Consider the following 21,768-nt stretch of genomic DNA (forward strand, 5'->3'; position numbering starts at 1 on the left):
TTGGTATCTAGTTATATTATCTAGACTTATGGAAACATATTTTTATTCATCAAAATTCATATTTATCATGTATTTTTCATCTATTACTCGTGTTTTCATGTATTTTTTATAAAAACACTATCAGTCGTAGTGCCGCTATAGCAGCGCTATAGCTACACAGCTGCTGAAAAAAGTTGCCGCTATTTATAATAGCCCGCTATTTTAAACTTTGTACCATAGAACAGCTCCACCAGATCAGAGGTGGAGCAGACGCCGGTCGGTAGGATCCCAACGGGCGGATGACGCCGGAGGGCTCGGCGTGGATGCACGAGCAAAGAAAAACATCCACGTCAGATGGGGGTAGGGGTGGGACCGATGCTACATCCGTCGGAGCTCTTCCGCTCGGTAGCACCGCAATGAGGAAATTCACAGTGGGACGCAAGCACCAACACAGGGCCATGTCAAGCAGCCTGCCTCCAACTAACCTACCAGACAGCCAGATCTACCCGTAGGTAGGCATCAGTGAGCCGACCGACCGTAAGTTACCTTGCAGTGGCCAACACCGCCTTGGTCGCGATGGCTAGCCATGGTCTAGCAGACCAAACCCCAGCCAGCCGCGCGCCTGGCTAGCCATGGCTGCTGGCCCCCGGCTGAGAGACGGGTATGCGGGATGCAGGGGCAAATCCAAACTCAAGAGTGACAGATCTGAGTCTGGGCCGGCCAGATCCGACCGCCCATAGACAAGGATGCATCTCTATGTTTGTTTGAATGCACATAAATAATCAATGAATTGACCAATAAAAACCGTATGGAAGTACAAAACACGGCGAAACATACACATAGAACGGAAATATGGAATGCAAACACGAGGACCCTAGTTTTCTCTCTTTTTATTAAAATATAAAATAAAATAATTAGAGCTAGCTTATATAATTCATTGTTGGAGCAATAGTTTAGTTTTTAGACAAACTAGAAGCCCGCCTCAAGAAATAGACCTATTAACCGAGGCGGCCCACTTAGAAAGTCTGTCTAGGTTAATATGTTCGAGCCCACAAGAAAGCTCATTCGGCCCAAACTCAGTCACAGCATACATAAAGAGTCAAAAACCTAGCCCATCTTGTCTCACTCCCTCACCTGGCCATCCGACTCCCTTACTCCTCTCCCCCTCGCCCCTGCCCTCCACTCCTTTCCCTGGCGTAGCCTCCTCCCCTCTCCTGACCTCTCTGGACCGCCGCCTCACTTCCCTTCCTCTCCCCTCCCTAGCCTGCCCCCTTCCCGACGATGCTCCCTCCCACTCTACCTTGGCGATGCCCCGTCCCCTTCCAAGAGGCTGGCTTTGGCTGCGTGCCGGGTGGCCCAACCCTTCGTGATGGTGTGCGCCATGGCCATGGCCATGAGAGATAGGCACGGCGGCGCGGTGGTCTAGTGGCCTAGAGGCGCACTGCCTTGATGGTGCGGCGACCTAGCACGCGACTATGCCAGGATCAGCCAAACTTGCACGCAGCAGTGCATGGCGGCGTCGGCCTCATGTGCGGGCCCGGTGGAGGCGGCGGCATCCACACGCGTAGGCCTAGTGGACGTTGTGGCGGATCAAGCTCCTACGATGTGAATCAAGCTCCTCCGATGTGAATGAACCTTCCTCTAGCGCGGAGGAGCCGGATCTGCTGGTAGGGCGCGTGGAGGAGGCGGATCCAGCTATGGCGACGCTTAGGGAGGCCTCCCTCGATGGCGGCAGAAGCCAGAGAGCAGCTACGGCAGTAGCGACCCATAGATGGGCTCGACGATCCTGTGGATGGGCTCACTAGGCCTATCCATGGATTTTTTTGACTTTTTTGTTTTCTATTAGATTAACTGAGGCGGGTAGGAAAACGCCTTGGAAAATATTTTTATTTACCGTGACCTTTCATCCGAAGCGTTGAGATTGCCCACCTTAGTGAATCCAGAATGCCCACCTCGGAAAAGAATTTATATAGTAGTGTGACCACCTTGGTTAATGTCAACCGAGGTGGATGGAAATCCTACCCACCACGGAGGCCTATTTCAAAACGTCTCGCAAAAGTTTTTTTATACTAGTGGGAACTCATTTGGTATTAACTCTATAAAGTCCTCTTATGGTGTATATCTGTAGAACCATGCGATCTCAAATCAAAAAAGTTCGAGCTACAAACCTGTAGATCTCGTCGAGTAGTACAACTTTGGTATAAAATTAGTTTTCATTGGACATCATACAAGAAAGTTATAATTTTTTTACAACATATCATTGTCGGTTCAAGCCACGAACCGGCAGTGATGACCCAATATCACTGTCGGTTTATACAAAAACCGTCCGACACTGAAATTCAGTTCTATAGTAGTGTTTGTGTCTATGTTTTGCCATTTTGATTTATTGACTTCTCTACTTAAGTATGAAAAATTAATGTTATGACTAGTTGTACTTTGGTTTTTGGTATATTTCACTACTACATAACAGGCCTTTGGTCACTTGCCCAAAATGAACAATAATCTCGGCCAAAACAGAGTCCGGGACAAAAACATATTTAGTCCCGGTTGGTGAGAAAAACCGGGACTAAAAGTCCCCTGCCCAACGGCTATTATGTCAGACATCGGCAGAGGGGACTTTTAGTCCCGGTTGTTCTCACCAACCGGGACAAAAGCCAAGCCTTTAGTCCCGGTTGGTGTTACCAACCGGGATTAAAAGCTTTTGTCCAGGTCCGTCCCACCGGCCGAGACTAGTGTTGGAATTTAGTCCCGGTTTTTAAAAGGAACCGGGATTAAATGTCCCTCCCCAGATTTGAACTCTTCTTCCCGTGGCCGAGCCCATCGATCTTCACTCTTTTGCTGTGTTCTTCATTTGGAGTTGCTTGTTCTAGCTTGCTCTCATCTCCGGCTATTGATTCATTTCATCGTTTCTACACCGTCATCGACTTGTTAAGAGGTCACTAGCTTCATCTTCTCAACATTTAGAAGCGGCGTATGGCATTTCCTAGTGTTATATTATTTTTTATTTTATGGTTTTTTTAAGAGGTTATTAGCTTCATCGCCATTTCAAAAGCGACGCGTTTTGTTAGAGAAATAGTGGTATTATGTTTTTTATTTTAATTAGTTTAGAAAAAATAAAATCATATAATACTTTAATTTGCAATTTTTGACCGATTTAGTTAGTTAATTATAACTAGTATACATACCACGTTTCATGATTATTTAAGAAAATAGAGAATTTTTGTGCTTTTTTAATTTAGCTTGTTTAGAAAAAATAGAAATATAGAATTTTAGGTTTTTTGTTACTTTAATTTCTCTATTAAAAATAAAAACATATAATACTTTAATTTGTAATTTTTGACCGATTTAGCTATTTAATTATAACTAGTATACATACCACATTTCATGATTATTTAGGAAAATAGAGAATTTTTGTGCTTTTTTAATTTAGCTTGTTTATAAAAATTAGAAATACAGAATTTTAGGTTTTTTGTTACTTTAATTTCTCTATTAAAAATTAGAAACTTATAATATTTTACATTGCAATGCAGACAATGACACGTCATTGGATGTACAATGCCGATCGCCGCTCCAAAGAATTCATTGATGGTGTGCATTATTTCTTAAGAGTGGCCGAGGAAAACAAGCGGGATGGATTCATATGTTGCCCATGTGCCTTGTGTCAGAATTTGAAGGAATATTCTAGCTCTAGAAATATTCACTCACATTTGTTGAAGTCGGGTTTTATGCCAAACTATATTTGTTGGACCAAGCATGGAGAAAACGGTATAATGATGGAAGAAGGTGAAGAAGAACAGTTGGAGCCTGACGACATTATTGCTCAATACGGTGACATCGGTGATACAGCAATGGGAGAAGCTGAAGATGAGGCAGATGCAGAAGGCGCACCTGTTGAAGATGATGCTCTTGGTGATGTCATTCGTGAGGCACAAAAAGATTGCGAAAGTGAAAAAGAGAAGACAAAGTTTGACCACATGTTAGAAGATCACAAAAAATTATTATACCCATCTGCCCAGGATGGGCAAAAAAAACTGGGTACAACACTAGAACTGTTAAAATGAAAGGCACAGAATGGTGTATCCGATAAGGCATTTGGGCAATTACTGAAGATCCAAAAAAAATGCTGTCAAAGCCTAATGAACTGCCCACTACTACGTACGAAGCAAAACAGATCGTCTGTCCTTTGGGATTAGAAATCAAGAAGATACATGCATGTCCTAACGACTGCATCCTATACCGTGGCAAGGACTACGAGAATTTAGATGAATGCCCCGTATGTAAAGCATCACGGTATAAGATCAGGCGAGATGACCCTGGCGATGTTGAGGGGGAAGAACGTCCCAGAAAAAAAATCCCTGCAAAGGTTATGTGGTATGCTCCTATAATACCACGTCTGAAACGTCTTTTTAGAAATAAGGACCATGCAAAATTATTGCGGTGGCACAAAGAATACCGTAAAGTAGACAACATGTTGAGACACCCTGCTGATGGGTCCCAGTGGAGAGCAATAGACAGGGAATTTCCAGAGTTTGCAAAAGACGCAAGAAACTTAAGGTTCGCTTTAAGTACGGACGGTATGAATCCTTTTGGTGAGCAAAGCAGTAGTCATAGCACTTGGCCTGTTACACTATGTATCTACAACCTTCCTCCATGGTTATGCATGAAGCGAAAGTTTATTATGATGTCGGTGCTCATCCAAGGCCCGAAGCAACCGGGCAATGACATTGATGTCTATCTAAGGCCATTAATTGAAGAACTCCTTCTTTTATGGAGTGAAACAGGTGTTCGTGTGTGGGATGAGTACAAACAGGAACGCTTCGACTTGTTGTTTGTGACAATCAATGATTGGCCTGCCCTAAGTAATCTTTCAGGGCAGACAAACAAGGGATATAATGCATGCACACATTGTTTTGATGACCTTGATAGTATATATTTGAAAAAATGCAGAAAGGTCGTGTACCTTGGGTATCGTCAATTTCTTTCTATGAATCACCCAGTTAGAAAGAAAGGAAAGCATTTTAAAGGTAAGGCAGACCACCGATGCAAGCCTCGCAATAGAACTGGAGAAGATGTATTTGAGATGGTTAAGGATGTGAAAGTAGTTTTTGGTAAGGGACAAGGCAGCCAACCAGTTCCAAAAGATGCAGCGGGTCATGCACCCATGTGGAAGAAGAAGTCAATATTTTGGGAGCTACCCTATTGGCAAGTCCTAGAGGTCCGGAATGCGATCGACGTCATGCACCTAACAAAGAATCTTTGTGTGAACCTTCTAGGATTCATGGGTGTATATGGTAAGCCTAAGGATTCACTTGAAGCACGACAAGACTTGCAACGCATGGAAGAACGAGACAACCTGCATCCAGAGAAGACAGATGATGGACGCCAATATTTAAGACCTGCTAGCTACACTCTTAGCAATGAAGAGAAAGAAATCATGTTTGAATGCTTAAGCAGCATCAAGGTCCCATCTGGATTCTCCTCTAATATAAAAGGTATAATTAATGTGTCTGAGAAGAAATTTCTAAACTTAAAGTCGCATGACTGCCATGTGCTTATGATGCAATTGCTTCCAGTTGCATTAAGAGGAATTCTACCTCCACATGTACGTCTGGCCACCGTAAAGCTATGTGCATTCCTCAATGCAATTTCTCAGAAGGCAATCAATCCACTAGAACTAGCTGCTCTACAGAATGATGTGGTTCAATGTCTTGTCAGCTTTGAGTTAGTGTTCCCACCATCCTTCTTTGATATCATGACACACCTCCTAGTTCATCTGGTCAAGGAGATCAATATTCTGGGTCCTGTGTTCCTACATAATATGTTTCCCTTTGAGAGGTTTATGGGAGTTCTGAAGAAATATGTTCACCAACGTGCTCGGCCAGAAGGAAGCATCGCCGAGGGCTATGGGACAGAGGAGATCATTGAGTTCTGTGTTGAATTCATTCCTGAACTTGACCCAATTGGTGTTCCTGAATCGCGCCACGAGGGCAGACTGAGTGGAAAGGGAACACTAGGAAAGAAAACATACATCGGTACGGGGGACGATTCTTTCAATAAAGCACACTACACAGTTCTTCAAAACTCATCCGTGGTGGAGCCGTATGTCACGAAACACAAGGACTTCCTACGATCGCAATTCCCAGAGAAGAATGAAGGTTGGCTTATGCGTCAGCACATAGACACTTTCAGTGATTGGTTACGAAAAGAATGTCAGGGTAATGACCAGATTGATGAGCAACTGTATTTGTTGGCTAGGCAACCATCATGGCACATCCTCACGTACAAAGGGTACGAGATAAATGGAAATACATTTTACACCCTAGGCCAAGATAAAAGAAGCACGAACCAAAATAGTGGAGTTCGCGTAGACGCCACAGACCCGAATGGAAACAGACAAACATATTATGGTCGTATAGAGGAGATTTGGGAACTAGACTACGCACCTAATTTTAAAATCCCTTTGTTCCGGTGCCAATGGGTGAAGGTTACCGGAGGCGGGGTGACAGTTGACAAAGACTATGGAATGACAACAGTGGACCTCAACAATGTTGGTTACAAAGATGAACCATTCGTCCTTGCTGCTGATGTGAATCAGGTGTTCTATGTGAAAGACATGTCTACAAAACAGAAGAGAGGGAAAAATGACAACAAATCAACAAACGAGCCAAAACGCCATATAGTTCTCTCAGGGAAAAGAAACATTGTGGGAATTGAGGACAAGTCAGATATTTCAGAAGATTATGAAAGGGATGACCGAATCACGCCTTTCAATGTGACCAAAGATCCGAGCATACTGATAAATGCTGAGGACACTCCATGGTTACGTCAAGATCATGACCAAGGAACATACGTCAAAAAGAAGATCACTATTGTGCCCGCCTAATAAATAGATTGCAATATAGTATGTGTATGTGATAATTGTAACTTAAGATGTTTATATTAGTTTTTCTTATTTTATATCATTTCAAATAATGAAATGACATTTAAGTTTGCTATTATAATAGATGTGTCAATTATTTGTCAAATGCAAAAATAGTCAAACTTGGTCAAATGACAAACTAAATTACTTAAAATGAAAAAATTTTGAATACCAATTTGTTAGATATCATCAAGATCTAAACTTTTTATATAGACAACTTTTCTATTTGAGAAAGTTTAAGTTCACAATACCCACCAATTCTTGAATCTCACACAAACTATATGAAACTACATGTGTCAATTGTGGATTTTGAACTACACCTTCGCAACACTTTGTCAAATGCAAAAATGGTCTATATATTAAATGTAGATTTTGATGAGTGGAACAATATTGGTATTCATGACTTTTCCGTTCGAGACCATCTAGGGTTTCGAAAACCCATGCGTGGCTATGAATTCTATCAAAATTCAAAATTGAGTGGTTCAAACTTTTCCAAAAGAAAAGTTGACCATTAGACAAAATGTAGAACTTGATGAGTGCAACAAACTTTGTATTCATTACTTTTCCATTTGGGACCATATAGGGTTCGGTCAAAGTGTGTTTCTAAAAACCAATGCTTTGACTTTGGTCAAACTTGGTCAAATGACCCATTTGATGACTTGAAATGAAAAAAATTTGAATACAAAGTTGTTAGAGATAATCAAGATCTACATTTGATATATTGTCCATTTTTCCATTTGGATAAATTTGAGCCAATCCTAAGCACATTTGTTCAAAATCCAAGACGGGTATTGGTCAAACTTGGTCAAATGACAAACTAAATTACTTAAAATGAAAAAATTTTGAATACCAATTTGTTAGATATCATCAAGATCTAAACTTTTTATATAGACAACTTTTCTATTTGAGAAAGTTTAAGTTCACAATACCCACCAATTCTTGAATCTCACACAAACTATATGAAACTACATGTGTCAATTGTGGATTTTGAACTACACCTTCGCAACAATTTGTCAAATGCAAAAATGGTCTATATATTAAATGTAGATTTTGATGAATGGAACAATATTGGTATTCATGACTTTTCCGTTCGAGACAATCTAGGGTTCCGAAAACCCATGCGTGGCTATGAATTCTATCAAAATTCAAAATTGAGTGGTTCAAACTTTTCCAAAAGAAAAGTTGACCATTAGACAAAATGTAGAACTTGATGAGTGCAACAAACTTTGTATTCATTACTTTTCCATTTGGGACCATATAGGGTTCGGTCAAAGTGTGTGTTTCTAAAAACCAATGCTTTGACTTTGGTCAAACTTGGTCAAATGACCCATTTGATGACTTGAAATGAAAAAAATTTGAATACAACGTTGTTAGAGATAATCAAGATCTACATTTGATATATTGTCCATTTTTCCATTTGGATAAATTTGAGCCAATCCTAAGCACATTTGTTCAAAATCCAAGACGGGTATTGGTCAAACTTGGTCAAATGACAAACTAAATTACTTAAAATGAAAAAATTTTGAATACCAATTTGTTAGATATCATCAAGATCTAAACTTTTTATATAGACAACTTTTCTATTTGAGAAAGTTTAAGTTCACAATACCCACCAATTCTTGAATCTCACACAAACTATATGAAACTACATGTGTCAATTGTGGATTTTGAACTACACCTTCGCAACACTTTGTCAAATGCAAAAATGGTCTATATATTAAATGTAGATTTTGATGAGTGGAACAATATTGGTATTCATGACTTTTCCGTTCGAGACCATCTAGGGTTCCGAAAACCCATGCGTGGCTATGAATTCTATCAAAATTCAAAATTGAGTGGTTCAAACTTTTCCAAAAGAAAAGTTGACCATTAGACAAAATGTAGAACTTGATGAGTGCAACAAACTTTGTATTCATTACTTTTCCATTTGGGACCATATAGGGTTCGGTCAAAGTGTGTGTTTCTAAAAACCAATGCTTTGACTTTGGTCAAACTTGGTCAAATGACCCATTTGATGACTTGAAATGAAAAAAATTTGAATACAAAGTTGTTAGAGATAATCTGATGTAATGGTGAATATTGTTGTAAGCATAAATAAATAAGAAATAGAGAAAAAATTTTAAAAAATAATTCGATGTAATGGTGAATATCACGTATATCATGATTTTGGAGATAAATGATGATAAATAAACAAAATTTACGTTTAAATATTGCACAAACAAATTTTTCTATCAAAAACATCTGCTTTAAGATATTAAAATTAAATAATACATTTTTGCATTAACAAAATACTAATTATTTTTCATATTTAAGTTTGTTAATATAAGTGATGAAAAGATTTTATGTTTCCAAATTTATTATGTAACCAATTAGACAAAAAGAAATGGAACTATTATTTTTTAACAAATTAATACCTATTTTTCTATTTACTATGCAGTTAACAACATTAATCTAATTATTGTATGCATAAATAAATAAGAAACTGAAAAATACATTTAGTCCCGGTTCCTGGCTAGAACCGGGACTAAAGGTTGCCTTTAGTCCCGGTTCTAGCCACGAACCGGGACTAAAGGGTAGATCTTTAGTCCCGGTGCGTAGCACCAACCGGGACTAAAGACCTTTTAGTCCCGGTTGGTGCTACGCACCGGGACTAAAGGTCCCTCTGGGTATTTAACCGAACCGTCGTCTTCCTCAGATCGACGTTGCCCTAATTTCCTCCGCCGCGCGCCGCTCCTCCTCAGACCCTAATTTCCTCCGCCGCGCGCCGCTCCTCCCCGCCGTCGCCTCGCGCCCTCGTCCCCAGCCACCACCGCCGATAGCTCGTCCTCGGGAGCGACGCCGCCGCCGCCGCTAACCATCGACCCCGCCCCGAGCCGAGAGGACCGTACGGAGCACCTCGCCGAGCTCTTCGCTTCTTCTCCGGCACCGACGAAAGCTCGTCCCCGGCCATCGTCCCCGGCACCGACGACCCTCGTGCCCGACCCTTCGTCCCCTGCCGCCGAGGACCGTACGGAGCGCCGCGCCATCTTCTCTCCGGCACCGAGTAGTTTGATTGTTTACTTGCAAAAAAATGGCCATGTTTACTTGCAAAAAATTATGTAAAATGTGGACAGTGTGATTGTTTGTTTTTTCCTATATGCAAATTGTTTGTTTTTTCTTATATGCAAAACGTGAACAGTGTGATTGTTTGTTTTTTCTCATATGCAAAATGTGAACAGTGTTAACAGTGTAGTTGACCTTCATCGTCTCGCGAATTACATATATACAAACTGTGTAATTAGTTATTTTTTAACCTATATTTAATACTTTATGCATATGCCGCAAGATTCGAATGCAATGCAATTCGCTTTTTTAGAAATCAAATACATTTCTATAAAAGATATAAGGCGGCATTACTGTCATCTAAGCATAATTGCAAAAATACAGATAATTTTAATGAAAGTTAATATAAAAATAACTATACAAGTGGGTCAATTATTTTTCCAAGAAAAGGTCAAGATTGCACACAATCAACTATATATGCTATGGATCAACAAATGCTTAATTAGTTTAGGTTAGCCCTTAGTTGTTGTTTCGAATATTTTCGAAACTAAACAAGTCTTTAGTTGTTGTATCGAATAATTTATGGAATATCGAAAATAATTTATTTTCGAAACTAAACAAGTCTTTAGCAGTTTGGATATTAATTATAAAATTAATTATATAATTTATCTAAAAATTGTGAGACAAATTTATTATATCTAACTAATCTGTTATTAGCATATATGTGTTATTATAGTAATTATGGCTAACATAAACTAATTAAGCTTAAAAGGTTTATCTCGTGGTTTCCCTATCAACTGTGTAATTAGTTATTTTTTTCTCTATATTTAATACTCTTAGCTAATTTTATCTAATTTTTAGCTAAGGCATGTATACATATATGTATGGAAGTGTTTCGTTTATCATATTTATCGCGCAAATTAATTACATGTTGTAAACATATCAAAATTTTTATGACATTTCTATAAAAGATATAAATATTATTAGATTAATTATTTATATATTTTTATACTATAAATTTACTTGAGACATAATTAAAAACCTTGTTGTGTATAGTTGAACTTGAATATAGAAAGCACAAGTTACTTTAATTTAATTTATAATTTATCTTTTGTATTATATAATTTATATGATATAATTTATCCTATGTTGTAATTAGTTAGTATGGATAGATATTCAGATGAGATGTATAATTTTTATTTTATAATTTATCTTTTGTATTATATAATTTATATGATATAATTTATCCTATGTTGTAATTAGTTAGTAGGGATAGATATTGAGATGAGATGTATAATTTCTATTTTATAATTTATCATTTGTATTATATAATTTATATGATATAATTTATCATGTGTTGTTGTATCGAATATTGTCTAAGTTTAGTCTATCTAAATAATTTTTGTTGATCGCGTCAAAAACTTTTAACACTTGATTAAATTTGTAGAAATGGCCAATCCGAATGACAACATGGATGATGCAATGATGGACCTAATCAACAGCGGTGCCAATCCAGATCCCCAAGGCGAAGATAATGGGAGTCAGTACTTTGTCGATTATGAAGAACTTGTGGAAGACAATCCTGATCAGGTCTATCTACTATCTAGTATATATGTATATATATGAAATTAAAATAAATGACATTTATACTAATATATTTATACTTGTTTGTGTAGCCCTCTAAATCGGCGACAACTTCTGAGAAGAGTAGAAAAGTGCGCGGCCCGAAGAAGCCGTTGGAGGGTCGGTACATTCTGTCGAAATTCGATGAGGGTACAGGACAAGTACTTGGAGCTAATTCTAAAAAATTTGTTGCGTACTGTGGCTACCTTGTAAGGGACAGGCTCCCGGTTAGTGCTCGTGAATGGAGGCAACGGAAAGATAACCCTAATATTAGTTTTGTCTCAGATCGTGACAAGGAATTGATTTGGCAAGATATCCTTCAACATTTCACGCTCGATACACAGGATGAAGCTTTGAAGGAGAAGGTTAAAATCTGGGCTATGCAGAAGATGGCCAAACAATTTCAGGCTTGGAAGAAGACATTATACAAGACTTTTGTTGCACAAGGCCGGACACCAGATTTCACCAACAAGGCCTACGTCAAGTTGAGGCCTTTTTGGGATGAGTTCGTAGAGTTTAAGAACTCAGAAGAGGGTCAGGCACGGATGATCAAGAATCAAGAAAATGCTAAACAAAAGCAATACCACCATCACTTGGGTTCAGGTGGCTACAGGACTGCTATTCCTAAGTGGCAAAAGCTGGAACAGGAGATTCTTGGGAGAGGGATCGAACCAGAATCAATGCATTGGCCCGAGTGCGCCAAGTATTGGTTCTTTGGTCATGGGGGAACCATAGACCTAGAGACCGGAAAGATAGTGTACGGCGAAAAGCTCGAGAGAGTAGGACAGAGAATGGCCTATGCTAGAGGATTAATTGAAAGCGGCACCTGGCAGCCAAATAGAGAAAAAGATGAGCTGACATACGCCCTGGAGACTGCTGAACACGGTGGGCGAACCAGAGGCTATGGGGAGATATCATGGGAGCATGGCTTCCCTAAAGATAGACCGACTTATAGAAGCCGCCAACGAAAGAAGGAAGAGGAAGCAGAGCGGTTGCATAGGTTGGAGGCAATGGTGATTGAGTCACGCGAAGCGGCTCGTGAAGCGATAGCGCGAGAGAAAGCGCTTGAAGAGAGAATGAACGAGGAGATCAAAAGACAAGTGCAGATTGCATTAAGTTCTATACAAGGGCAAACTGCATCACAGTCTATAGTCAACATTAGCCCCCCCCGGTCAGTTGAAAAGTAGTTGCGCTTCCACAGAGATGCCAACTATTCAAGACGACGTGGGGCTGCACTTTCCGGTGGATGACATCACTGAGCCTCTGACAACATGTGAGCTGCACATTCCACAGGGGACTGCCACAGTCATGGTTGCTGTCGCTGTTGTAACTCCTGTCGACCCTACAAGGACACCAAGAATCCATGGGGCGATAATTCCACCTGGATATGCTAGTGTCTCGGTGGATAGAGTTGTCAAAGGCTTCAGTAATGTGCAGCTTGAGATAGAAGGAGGTGATGGAGAGAAGACTCTAGGAAAAGCAGAGAAGACTTTTATTTGTTGGCGCAAGCGCTACATCATTATTCCTGGGGCATCACCTAGTAGTCTACCACCACCTCCTCGTCATGAATCTAATCCTAGGTGCGGATGAAAATTGACTATACATTTGTTCACTAAATTTATTTTGCATTCTCTTAGTTAGCGGTTTACTCATATACCTTTTATTTTCACAGGTGGTCACCGACATGTCATAGTGCTGCGGGTGATGACGAGGGAGTGCAATACACAGCTGCATCGCCTCGGTCTCCAACGCCACCACCTAGGGCTCCAACACCGCCACCTCGGGCTCCAACACCGCCACCTAGAGCTCCAACGCCACCTAGGGCTCCAACGCCGCCTCCTCGGGCTCCAACACCGCCACCGGCCGCCCCATCGCCTCCACACGTGGCTCCAGCACGAAAGAAGAGGCCGGCCACAAAATCAAATGTGTCGGCCGCCCCGCCGCCAAAAAAGAAAGCCTCTGAAAAGAAACAAGCTATCATTCCTAAGAAGCTGTCCTATGATCAGATGACTGATGCAGAAATAAATGCTGCAGTTAAATCAGATGTGGATAGTTTCTTCAAGAAACTTAAGACTGAAAGAGAAGCCAAGCGAAACCCTGAGAAGTCGTACCTCTTACTACGGCCAGAAGATCTACGACAAAGGGTTGAGGCTGAACAAAAAAAGAGGCGTGAAGCTCAGAAAGAATCATCATCTTTATCAGACTATGATCGCACTTTAAGAAAATCCATAGAAGAAGAGAAGAAGAAAGAGAAAAGAGCACGCAAGGGTGTAGCACAGCTCGGGGAACAATCAAAGCAATCAGTGCCCCCGCTAGTCATTGGAAATGAATATGGTTCAAACATTGACGTGCTAGACCAGCAGATACCGGCAGATTTAAAATTTGAAGAGCTTGAAAATTTTTTTGCGGAAACTGGTCTTAGCTTAGCCCAAATGATAGCGGGGGCACCAATTGAAAGTGCTCCACAAATTGATCATTGGCAGAAGGAATATACATATGGCAAGAGTTTATACAACCCTGCGGCCCTCAGCAAGCTTGGAACGCAAATGTACATGCTAAACAAATGGTACATGGAAGCGTGTGCCAGAAAAGCAGATGACTATATTTGTGTCCGAATTAGAAACTATCATTACTTCCGTGGTGATGATATTATTTATGTTCAATTTAATGAGCTACACCAACTATGCCACATGGACGCTCTTGACAAATCTCTAATGAGTTGCTTCTGTCTGTAAGTGATTCTTCCTTTCAATAATGTCTCTGTAACTTATCATGTATATATATAACTAATTACAGAAACCCGCTATACATATGCAGAAACATGATGAGGGACCTCAGAGTTAGAAATGACAAGGAGATTGGATTTGTGGATCCAAATGTTGTATTCAAAGACCACAAGACCCCGTATGTTTTATGGAGAACTCAAACGGAGAGAAATCTACGGAGGTTCTTGATCAACCAAAAAGATAAAAGATATATACTCTTTCCCTACAACTTTAAGTAAGTGTCGTTATCGTGTGTACATTCTATTTAACTAATTAATCAGATCAATATGAAGATATATACTAATTTTGCCTACATATGCACACAAATGCAGCTTTCATTGGATACTAATTGTCATTGATCTCTGGCAATGTCAATTGGTAATCTATGACTCATTGAGAAAACCACAGGATGATTACCAAGAAATGATAGATATTATCCAAGGGTAACTCCGATCTCTATATATTAAATTCTGCTCTTTTAAGTTGGTAATGGATAATTAATAATGATCGTTTTATTGCTAGGGTTTGGGCTGGGTTCGTGCAGAAACACCGTCCAGAGTTGAATGCATCACTTTCAAAGCCCATCTTACTTCAGTGGGTTCTACGGCAGACACCGGGCAACAATTTGTGTGGCTACTATGTGTGCGAGTTTATGACGGTGTATGCCAAAAGAACTAATCTTGAGCACCTAAAAGTATGTAACATGTATATATAATAAGTATATTTCATTTATTTGTTGCTATTTAATAAATCCTATTCATACCTCTAACTTTTTTCTTTAATGTCTATTAAAGGAGATGTGGCTGAAGGAGCAGGTGTTGGATGCGGTGCGCCTAAAAGGAATTCAGGAGACAATCGCAGGATTTCTTAATGACCAAGTCCTGGATTCCGGCGGCGAGTGCTATTTCAACCCTCAGGAGCAGATGAAACCAAATAACGATGATCATTTGTACGATGCTTGAGTGGTGGAGAAAAATTGTGTTGTAAATACTTTGTCCGTGAAGCATATGTGTAAATATTTTATTATGGACCTATAGATATAATTATTTATATATATATAGTGTTTTATAGTATATTTATATGTTATCCTTTAAATTATATAAATTATATAGGTGCGCGTTCCATAAACTACCAGCAAACAATACGCATTCGAAAATAACAATAACATAATTGTAAACCCTAAATAGAAAACCAAATGAAAAGAAAAAGAAAAAAGAAATAAGAAAAAAAAGTCTTTAGTCCCGGTTGGTAACAACAACCGGGACTAAAAGAGGAGGCCAGGTGGCACACCCTGGCGCACCTTTTAGTCCCGGTTTCTGTTACCAACCGGGACTAAAGGTGGACCTTTAGTCCCGGTCCACGGAACCGGGACTAAAGGTGGGACATTTAGTCCCGAAACCTTAACCCCGGTTCCGTAGCCGGGACTAAAGGCGCTTACGGCCATTCCCTGTACTGGTGTTTACATAGTTGCCGTATCGTCATATCCTTATTTTTGGAAAATGCCGTATCGCTTTATCCACATCCATTGGTCAAAGCCCCCACGCATGAACTGTCCCATCCTGGCATCATATTTGCAGAATTATTTCAGTGCATTGTTGCTTGCACGTACAACCTCTCAGGATCTCTGATTTCAAGATCCGTTGGGTACTAGCAAGAAAATAAGTTAGCCATGGTCCGGCCTTGCAAGCAATGCCTGAAACAAACCAATCATCTCTCTTTGACCTCAAGATATGACAGATCCCGCTCGTCACACCTCCTTGATCATATTGATGATCGATCACTACTACTAATAGTTGGCCGGCAGTCGTCATGAACCACCTGGTTTGACCACCAAGTTGAGTTCGATCGTCTCGCTAGCTCGCCACCGTGGTGAATTATTTAAGTTGTCCGTGGATGTACTCGAAGGAATGATTAGAATGCACAACACAGCTGGATCCCTCTACTTTATTCACGTACAAACAACTCTAGTTGCTGTAGTCTACCTACAGCATAACAAAAGCTACGATTTGATTTCAAGATCGAATACTATATACTAGCTAGTATTATAAATAACAAGTTGGTCGTGTATATATATGATTATCGTCATCAGTTATTAATTACTAGGGCATCATTATATCCCTGCGCTCTCCGCCTATAAATAGTGCCCCCAACAGGCTGCAAACGATCACAGGTTGCAGTGCCACAGTTCCAGGCAGGAGATCTGAGACATAAGCTCTAGCTACCTGCAGTCTGACGCTAGCTATCAAGCTATCTGTTGTGCTGCATAGGAGTACGACGTGGTAGCTAGCCATGGTGAAGAAAGTGGCCGTGCTGGCGACGTTGCTGGCCCTCAACCTCCTTTTGTTTGGCTTCGCGGACGCATGCGGATATGATGGGGGCGGGAGCGGAGGCACCGGTGGGAGCGGCACTAGCGGAGGTGGTAGTGGCAGTGGCGGCACCAGTGGAGGCGGCAGCGGAGGAGGTGGAAGCGGTGGAGGCGGCAGTGGAGGGGGTGGGAACGGAGGCGCCGGAGGGAGCAGTGGGGGCGGCAGCATCGGAGGTGGTAGTGGCGGACGTGGCAGCGGTGGAGGTGGAAGTGGAGCAGGTGGCAGCGGTGGAGGTGGCAGTGGAGCAGGTGGGAATGGAGGAGGAGCGGGTGGGAGCGGTGGAGGCGGCAGCGGAAGTGGTGGTAGCGGCAGCGGAGGCGGTGGTAGCGGAAGCGGAGGCGGCGGGGCACTCGAGCGTTGCCCCATGGACACACTGAAGTTAGGTGTGTGCGCCAACGTGCTGAATGGGCTGATCAACGTGACCCTGGGGACACCGCCCAAGACGCCATGCTGCACATTGATCCAGGGGCTGGCAGACCTAGAGGCGGCGGTGTGCCTCTGCACCGCGCTCAAGGCCAACATCCTGGGGATTAACCTCAATCTGCCCATCAACCTCAGCCTCCTCGTCAACTACTGCGGCAAGGACGTCCCCTCGGGCTTCCAGTGCTCCTGAAGAGCCATGATCCATCCAATCAAGTCTTCATGAAAATTCATATTTATCATGTATTTTTCATCTATTACTCGTGTTTTCATGTATTTTTTGTAAAAACACTATCAGTCATAGTGCTGCTATAGCAGCGCTATAGCTACACACCTGCTGAAAAAAGTTGCCGCTATTTATAATAGCCCGCTTTTTTAAACTTTGTACCATAGAGCAGCTCCACCAGATCAGAGGTGGAGCAGACGCCGGTCGGTAGGATCCCAACGGGCGGATGACACCGGAGGGCTCGGCGTGGATGCACGAGCAAAGAAAAACATCCACGTCGGATGGGGGTAGGGGTGGGACCGATGCTACACCCGTCGGAGCTCTTCCGCTCGGTAGCACCACAATGAGGAAATTCACAGTGGGACGCAAACACCAACATAGGGCCATGTCAAGCAGCCTGCCTCCAACCAACCTACCAGACAGCCAGATCTGCCTGTAGGCAGGCATCAGTGAGCCGACCGACCGTAAGTTACCTTGCAGTGGCCAACACCGCCTTGGTCGCGATGGCAGACCTAACCCCAGCCAGCCGCGCGCCTGGCTAACCATGGCTGCTGGCCCCCGGCTGAGAGACGGGTATGCGGGATGCAGGGGTAAATCCAAACTCAAGAGTGACAGATCTGAGCCTGGGCCGGCCAGATCCGACCGCCCATAGACAAGGATGCATCTCTATGTTTGTTTCAATGCGCATAAATAATCAATGAATTGACCAATAAAAACCGTGTGAAAGTACAAAACACGGCGAAACATACACATAGAACGGAAATATGGAATGCAAACACGAGGACCCTAGTTTTCTCTCTTTTTTATTAAAATATAAAATAAAATAATTAGAGTTAGCTTATATAAGTCATTGTTGGAGCAATAGTTTAGTTTTTAGACAAACTAGAAGCCCGCCTCAAGAAATAGACCTATTAACCGAGACGGCCCACTTAGAAAGTCTGTCTAGGTTAATATGTTCGAGCCCACAAGAAAGCTCATTCGGCCCAAACTCGGTCACAGTATATATAGTGAAAAACCTAGCCCATCTCGTCTCACTCCCTCACCTGCCCGTCGGACTCACTTACTCATCTCCCCATCGCCCTTCCACTCCACTCCTTCCCCTGGCGTCGCCCCCACCCCTCCCCTCTCCTCACCTCCCTGGCCCACCCCATCACTTCCCCTCCCCTCCCTGGCCTGCCCCCTCCCCTCCCTTCACGACGACGCTCCTTCCCACCCTTCCCCGACGATGCCCCCTCCCCTTCCTAGAGGCTGGCCATGGCTGCATGCGGGGCGGCCCGGCCCTTCCTGATGGCGTGCACCACGGCCATGGCCGCGACAGCTCGGGCACAGCGTCGCGGCTGTCCAATCGCCTAGAGGCGTGGTGCCCTCATGGCGCGACGACCTAGCACGCGACTTGCTAGGATCAGCTAAACTCGTGCGTGGTAGTGCATTGGCTGCGGCGGCCTCGTGTGCGAGCCCGGTGGTGGTGGCGACATCCACACGCGCGGGCCTAGTCGACGCTTGACGGATTGAGCTCCTACAACGTGAATTGAACTCCTCCGACGCGAATCAACCTTCCTCTAGCGCAGAGGAGCTAGATCTGGTGACAGGGTGCGCGGAGGAGCCGGATCCAGCTATGGCGGCGCTCAGGGAGGCCTCCCTTGTCGGCGGGCAGAGAGCAGCTACAGCAGTAGCGACCCATAGATGGGCTCGGCGGTCCCGCGGATGGGCTCATTGGGCCTATCCATGGATTTTTTTTTTTTTACTTTTTTCTTTTTTATTAGATTAACTGAGGCGGGCAGTAAAATGCCTTGGAAAATATCTCTATTTACTGTGACCTTTGATCTGAGGCGTTTTGATTGCCCACCTCAGTTAATCCAAAATGCCCACCTCGAAAAAGAATTTATGTAGTAGTGTGACCACCTTGGTTAATGTCAACCGAGGTGTATGAAAATCCTACCTACCTTGGAGGCCTATTTCAAAACGTCTCGCAAAAAGATTTTTTTCTACTAGTGGGGACTCAGTTGGTATTAACTCTATAAACTCCTCTTGTGGTGTATATTTTTACAACCATATGATCTCAAATAAAAAAGTTTTAGCTACAAAGCTATTGATCTCGTCGAGTACTACAACTTCAGTATAAAATTAGTCTTCATTGGACATCATATAAGAAAATTATGATTTTTTAACAGCATATCACTGTCGATTTAAGCCAAAAACCGGCAGTGATAACCCAATATCATTGTCGGTTTATACAAATACCGTCAGTGATGGGCCGGCACTAAAATTCAGTTCCATAGTAGTGTTTGTGTCTATGTTTTGCCATTTTTATTTATGGATTTCTCTACTTAAGTGTGAAAAAATAATGTTATGACTAGTTGTACTTTGATTTTTGGTATATTTCCATACTTGCCGTATTGACATATCCTGGTTTTTGGAAAATGTCGTATCGCTTTATCCATATCCATTGGTCAAAGCCCCCACGCATGAACTGTCCCTTCCTGGCATCATATTTGCAGAATTATTTCAGTGCATTGTTGCTCGCACGTACAACCTCTCAGGATCTCTGATTTCAAGATACGTTGGGTACTACCAGAAAATAAGTTAATTAGCCATGGTCCGGCCTTGCAAGCCATGCCTGAAACAAACCAATCATATCTCTTTGACCTCAAGATATGACAGATCCGCTCGTCACAACTCCTTGATCATATTGATGATCGATCACTACTACTAATAGTTGGCCGGCAGTCGTCATGAACCACCTGGTTTGACCACCAAGTTCAGTTCGATCGTCTCGCTAGCTTGCCACCGTGGTGAATTATTTTAGTTGTCCGTGGATGTACTCGAAGGAATGATTAGAATGCACAACACAGCAGGATCCCTCTACTTTATTCACGTACAAACAACTCTAGTTGCTGTAGTCTACCTACAGCATATCAAAAGCTACGATTTGATTTCAAGATCGAATACTATATACTAGCTAGTATTATAAATAACAAGTTGGTCGTGTATATATATGCTTGTTTTTGCTACACTTAAGTATATCGTCATCAGTTATTAATTACTAGGGCTTTATTATATCCCTGCGCTCTCCGCCTATAAATAGTGCCCCCAACAAGCTGCAAACGATCACAGGTTGCAGTGCCACAGTTCCAGGCAGCACATCTGAGACATAAGCTGCTACCTGCAGTCTGAGGATCTACGCTAGCTATCAAGCTATCTGTTGTGCTGCGTAGGAGTACGACGTGGTAGCTAGCCATGGTGAAGAAAGTGGCCGTGCTGGCGACGTTGCTGGCCCTCAACCTCCTTTTGTTTGGCTTCGCGGACGCATGCAGATATGATGGGGGTGGGAGCGGAGGCACCGGAGGGAGCGGTGGGAGCGGCACTGGCGGAGGTGGTAGTGGCAGTGGCGGCACCGGTGGAGGCGGCAGCGGAGGAGGTGGAAGCGGTGGAGGCGGCAGTGGAGGGGGTGGGAGCGGAGGCGCCGGAGGGAGCAGTGGGGGCGGCAGCATTGGAGGTCGTAGTGGCGGACGTGGCAGCGGTGGAGGTGGAAGTGGAGCAGGTGGCAGCGGTGGAGGTGGCAGTGGAGCAGGTGGGAATGGAGGAGGAGTGGGTGGGAGCGGTGGAGGCGGCAACGGAAGTGGTGGTAGCGGCAGCGGAGGTGGTGGTAGCGGAAGCGGAGGCGGCGGGGCACTCGAGCGTTGCCCCATGGACACACTGAAGTTAGGCGTGTGCGCCAACGTGCTGAATGGGCTGATCAACGTGACCCTGGGGACGCCGCCCAAGATGCCATGCTGCACACTGATCCAAGGGCTGGCAGACCTAGAGGCGGCGGTGTGCCTCTGCACGGCGCTCAGGGCCAACATCCTGGGGATTAACCTCAATCTGCCCATCAACCTCAGCCTCCTCGTCAACTACTGCGGCAAGGACGTCCCCTCGGGCTTCCAGTGCTCCTGAAGAGCCATGATCCATCCAATCATGTCTCTCCATCCATCGTCGCCTCCTTCGATTCCTCCGTCATCGTCGATCCATGCACGCACGCTGTGCACCCGGCAGTGCTAAATAATAATGATGATTTCTTTGCAAGATGTACAAGCTACTCGTAGTAGACATCAATGTTCGTCCATTGCTTCAATTTGTTTTGTTTTGCTTTGCTTTGATTGCTTTGGGTGTGTTTTTTCATGAATCTAACATCATGCATGCATACATGCAGCGTGTCCACAATGCTTCCTGTTAAGTTTGTCATGGATGGGATCGATGGTTGATCGTGTCGAGAGGCCTTGCTGGACCTGACACGACGATGATCTCCAGCTGAAAATATAAATACCATTATTACAGTGTGGTAATTGTCAGTGTGATTTGATGGATGAACGTTAGTATTTGGCCTGATGTTTATATGTGTACACTGTTACATACAGATGTAGAAAAGGTGGCAAAACTACAGATACG

General features: G+C 43.0%; 2 protein-coding genes across 3 annotated transcripts in view; both read left to right on the forward strand.

The window, feature by feature from the left end:
* The window catches only part of LOC110429909 (acanthoscurrin-2-like), a 29,319-nt gene that overhangs the window by 2,358 nt on the left and 5,193 nt on the right, over positions 1 to 21,768 (forward strand). Inside the window, exon 2 of one of the 2 annotated variants that reach the window (XM_021446654.1) lies at positions 16,608 to 17,494. In XM_021446654.1, the coding sequence (XP_021302329.1) occupies positions 16,618 to 17,307 (690 nt within the window). In that variant the 5' untranslated portion in view covers positions 16,608 to 16,617 and the 3' untranslated portion in view covers positions 17,308 to 17,494. Of the gene's footprint in view, positions 1 to 16,591; positions 17,495 to 21,768 lie in introns of those variants that run through there. The other variant, XM_021446652.1, reaches the window with a different exon arrangement.
* On the forward strand, positions 16,518 to 21,656 carry LOC110429906 (putative glycine-rich cell wall structural protein 1). Its single transcript, XM_021446649.1, has 2 exons — positions 16,518 to 16,607; positions 20,568 to 21,656. The coding sequence occupies exon 2, from the start codon at positions 20,578 to 20,580 to the stop codon at positions 21,274 to 21,276; it is 699 nt and encodes a 232-aa protein (XP_021302324.1). The 5' UTR covers positions 16,518 to 16,607; positions 20,568 to 20,577; the 3' UTR covers positions 21,277 to 21,656.

Source organism: Sorghum bicolor, chromosome 8 (assembly GCF_000003195.3).
Source record: "Sorghum bicolor cultivar BTx623 chromosome 8, Sorghum_bicolor_NCBIv3, whole genome shotgun sequence".
In the NCBI taxonomy this organism is placed as follows: Eukaryota; Viridiplantae; Streptophyta; class Magnoliopsida; order Poales; family Poaceae; genus Sorghum; species Sorghum bicolor.